This window comes from Penaeus vannamei, chromosome 26 (assembly GCF_042767895.1).
Source record: "Penaeus vannamei isolate JL-2024 chromosome 26, ASM4276789v1, whole genome shotgun sequence".
Classification (NCBI taxonomy): domain Eukaryota; kingdom Metazoa; phylum Arthropoda; class Malacostraca; order Decapoda; family Penaeidae; genus Penaeus; species Penaeus vannamei.
In genome coordinates this window covers 20,490,367-20,494,951 of record NC_091574.1, presented here as the reverse complement: position 1 = coordinate 20,494,951, position 4,585 = coordinate 20,490,367, and the positions used below count along the sequence as shown (strand labels likewise).

The window sequence follows — 4,585 nt, the reverse complement described above, 5'->3', positions numbered from 1 at the left end:
AATTTATTTTAAGCATCATTTACAATCCCGAGGGTTGTCATTTGGCTGTCAGTTGTCTCAGGGAAGCTGACCCAAACCAGTCACCATTTCATTCATTTTACATACTAATTAAAGTACCATTTTGTATGTTTTCGCATAGTAGTTGATTAATATTGTAATTACCGTAAGTTCATTGTTATTAGTGTGAATGTTGTTTTTACGTGCAGTCAGATCGGTAATTAATTTCATCGCATGCAGCTTACATTCCCGTCCCCGTCTACATACCTGACCCCCCCCTCCATCCTCACCCATACCTCTTTTACCTTAGCCTCCCGCCCACCCACTCCTCTTCCCCTTCGCTTATTTCTTCCAACTTCCACACCATCCAATTCCTTTTTTACTCACTCTCGCCTTACTTACTAATGACTCTAAAAAGCTAATGAATATCTATCAGCATTCTATTTTCTACTCGTGGGCTATGATCTGACTCACTCATTTCATATCTCTCACCCATTAACTCAACTCGTCTACACACTCACGCAGCCAAATGCGCACATCATCCCGCAGAAACCCGTTAATTGCACAAGAACTACATGCGTACTGTTCCCTCTCCCCTGTTTGCCCTCCTGTCTCTCGCTCTGTCTCTGCCTCGGTGTACTTATTTCAGAGAACGCCAGCACCAGCCCGTCACTGACGATAGTTAGTAGCGTATGCCGAGCGATCTGAGGAATAAGGAGTACCTAGCCACGTCCCCCAGCAATAGGGATACTCGAGCCTCTCGTCAACGCAAGAAAGCTCAGTTGACCCAGGGCAGGACACTGACCAGGGCTCTTGGCCCTGACCAGGCCTCCTCTTGGGGGCGCTTCCCCACGCATGCTCGACGCGCCTTTGGGCTTCCTTTGCCCACAACTACACTGCAGGAGACAGCCCCCGCCACGCTACCTACCAGCCACTTCTATCAATAAACAGCCAAACCAGAACTGTGTCTCCATACACACACAAAAAAACCTGACACTCTCTCTCTCACTCTCCTCTACTCTCTCTCTCTCTCTCTCCTCTCTTTCTCTCTCTCTCCCGCCATCTTAACATGACTCATGCCTTCATGTGAGTTACAAATGTTTTATTTCTAGCTCTTTCGCCAATCAGAGAAAAGATATGTGTGCAGCATGGGTTAGGTACTCCACACACACACACACACACATAACATGCAGGCACATTAACACGTGTACGCTATTACTTTGAAGTCTCTCGCACACTTGCTCTTTTACCTCAGTTCACGTTTTGCGATATAACAAGAAAGTTCAGAATTGTGCGTTCTGAAGTGTAAGTTGTCTTTTATTTCCCTTGTTTTTGCTTATTATCAGTAGAGATTATAATTTTCATTTCTTATCACCATCACCATCATTATCATCATCGCTATTGTTATTCCTGTTCTTCTCATCATCACTATCGTTATTCCTGTTCTTTTCATCTTCATCACTATCGTTATTCATGTTCTTTTCATCATCATCACTATCATTCCTGTTCTTTTCATCATTACTATTATGGTCATCATGATCGGAAATTTAATTTCAATTCATCATTATCATTACTTTTTTTAGCATATGCACCCTATCAAACGGCCAGTTATTTATTTATTGCTATATATTTAAACATAATTGTAAATATTTATTGCTATTTACGCCTACCAATGTGTTATATCCAAGCAGATGCAGCGCAAGTTTTTGCTGTTGTTGGTGTCGTCTGTGGTCGTCCTGTCTGCAGCGGCGACGATCCTGTGGAACAGCCACGTCGCTCCTGACGCCCAGAGCGCCCCCATCATGTGGAGAATGGTAAGCGTGGCTCTGTCTGTGTCTTTGGACAGACATGCGACCGGTTTGCTCACAATATGCGAGGACCGACCCGGTGAATATTCACTTGACATACATATATATATACACAAATGCATATATACCGAAGTTGTTACACGTTTATCCATCTAGACATGCATATCTCCCGGATAGAGGATAGAGAAGTGTACTTCTATCAGATAGATTGACATATGCTTTTATTTCTGTGGATATGCATGTCCGCATATATCTATTAGGTCGGGCCTCGCCCAATCTGAACAGACCGGCCGTTTGGGTAGATATAGGGAAGTTTTGGTTTATATCTATTTAAATAACACTGTAATATAGGACGTTTGTCATCATTCGTCGCTATTTTTTGTTCATTTATCGTTTTGTTCTCAATATTTTCAACGTAAACAACGGACACATTTACTGTATCAAATTTGGTATTTACCTTAGGTAAACTGGGTATTCATTCCGCAATTAATTTATTTTACATGTAATAAATTTATTTCCAATATCAATCAGGATATTCATTTCCAACACTGACTGAATTTGGCTTTGATTTCGCCTTCAGAACAGCATGAATAAAGTGCAGCAGGAGATTCTTGACTACATTGACCGCCTTTACTGCAATGCCTTCGACGTGATGCCATCTGGTGGTTTTTGTGTGGACGATTCCAAGGCGTTTAGTGGCGGGAATTTCCACTGGGACGGTCGGGTTAGTCTTTTTTATATTCCTCTTTCCTTTTCCGATTCCAGTGATAATTGGATAAGATCGGATGTAGTCAAGTGTCAGTTTGATGTACGAATGAGTAATACATTATAATTCTCTAAATAGGTTTTGAGAGGGTGCAGGGCTAAATGTAAATATTCTAACATATGGTGTTATTATGTACTGTAACTGGTTTTATCATAACATTTATTGATAATAAATAAACAAAAATAGCTATACCAAAATAACTGTCAGAAGCGATGATTTCCAGTAGACAAATTATATAGTGCGATTAATAGCACTCAGAACCAATAAAAAATATAACACGTGCAGATAAGTCCAGGATCCAATAAAGTCGTGCTTCATTAAACTGATAAAACAATATAAAAAATAAACATGCCTGCGGATAGTCACATCTTGATATTCAATATATATATATATATATATATATATATATATATATATATATATATATATATATATATATATATATATATATATCCCTTTTCCTCTCCTTTCCTCCCTCTTCCTTTTCCCCCTTTCCCCTCCTGCCCTTCCTCTTTCTTGCCTGCCCTATTCCTACCCTTTCTCCTCCCTCCCCCTCTCCTCCCTTCCTCCCTCTCTCCTCCCCACTCTCTTCCTTTTCCCATTCCCTCCCTTCCACCTCTCTCCTTCCTTCTCTTCCCCTTCTTCTCTTCCCTCTCCCTTTCCCCTTCCCTCCACCTTCTTCCTAAATCCCCCCTCCTCCCTTCTCTCTTCCCTCCCCCCTCACCTCCCTCTCCCCCACAGCTGTGCCGGGCGCTGGAGGACTTGTTCGGAGGCGCGAACGTGGCTGACTTCGGCGCCGGTCTCGGTCACTACGGCCAGTGCTTCCTCAGGAGTAACAAGAGCTTTGTGGAAACCGTAGACGAGGGCGAGAAGGCGGAGATGGCGGGGAAGTTCGCGCGGGAAATGGCGGCTGCGAATCTCACCGGTAGAGGGCAGGTCGTTCGCTCGTGGAAAGGTTCGTACGGTGATGATGTGGTGGTGGTTGGTGTCTTTCTGTGATGATAATGATGTGATGGTGATGATGATAGCGATGGTGTTGATGTGGTAGTGTTTGGTGTCTTTTCGTGATGATGATTAGGATGATGATGGTAGTGGTGGTGATGAGGATGATGGTAATGGTGATGATGGCAATGGTGGTGGTGATGATGATGTGGTGGTTGTTGTTGTCTTTTTGTGATGATGAGAAGGAGGATTATGATGGTGGTGATGTGGTGGTTGTTGGTGTCTTTTGTGATGATGATAATGATGATAACGATGTGATGATGATTATGATGATGATAATGATGATATGTTTTTTTCCTTCACCTTCACCTTTCTTCTCATTCTTCTTACCTGCTACCCCCTTCTCCCTCCTCCCCTCGCTTCCCCTCCCTCCCCTCCCCTTCTCACCCCTCCTCTCCTCCCTTCTCATCCTCCCCTCCCCTACTTCTTCCTCCTCCACCCCCTCCTCTCCACTCCTTTCCCCTCCCTTGCCTCCCCTCCTCCTTCCCCCTCCCTTCCCTCCTCTCCTCCCTTCTCATCCATCCCCTCCTCCCCTCCCCTCCTTCATCCTCATCCACCCCTTCCTCCTCTCGCCCCTCCTTATCCACTCCCTCCTCTCCCCTCGCCTCCTCTCCTCATCCTCCCCGCTTCCCTCCCCTCCCCTTCCCTCCTCCCCTCCCCTTCCCTCCTCCTCTCCTCTCCCCTCCCTCCCCTCCCCTCCCCTTCCCTCCTCCTCTCCCCTCCTTCCCCTCCCCTTCCCACCTCCTCTCCCCTCCCCTTCCCTCCCTCCCTTCCCCTTTGCTTCCTCCTCTCCCCTTCCCTCCTCCTCTCCCCTCCCCTTCCCTCCTCCTCTCCCCTCCCCTCCCCTTCCTTCCTCCTCTCCCCTCCCTCCCCTCCCCTTCCCTCCTCCCCTCCCACCCTCCTCTCCCCTTCCCTCCTCCTCTCCCCTCCCCTTCCCTCCTCCTCTCCCCTCCCCTTCCCTCCTCCTCTCCCCTCCCTCCCCTCCTCCTCTCCCCTCCCTCCCTTCCCCTTC

The 4,585-nt window shown here is 46.2% G+C and overlaps 1 protein-coding gene across 1 annotated transcript in view; it reads left to right on the top strand.

Moving 5' to 3' along the window:
- The first annotated feature begins 1,179 nt into the window (after positions 1-1,179).
- Positions 1,180-4,585, top strand: part of LOC113815848 (uncharacterized) — a 5,590-nt gene continuing 2,184 nt past the window's right edge. The window contains exons 1-4 of the mRNA XM_070140110.1: positions 1,180-1,302; positions 1,689-1,811; positions 2,386-2,529; positions 3,313-3,526. Coding sequence (XP_069996211.1) covers positions 1,689-1,811; positions 2,386-2,529; positions 3,313-3,526 — 481 coding nt within the window. The 5' untranslated portion in view covers positions 1,180-1,302. The remainder of the gene's footprint in view (positions 1,303-1,688; positions 1,812-2,385; positions 2,530-3,312; positions 3,527-4,585) is intronic.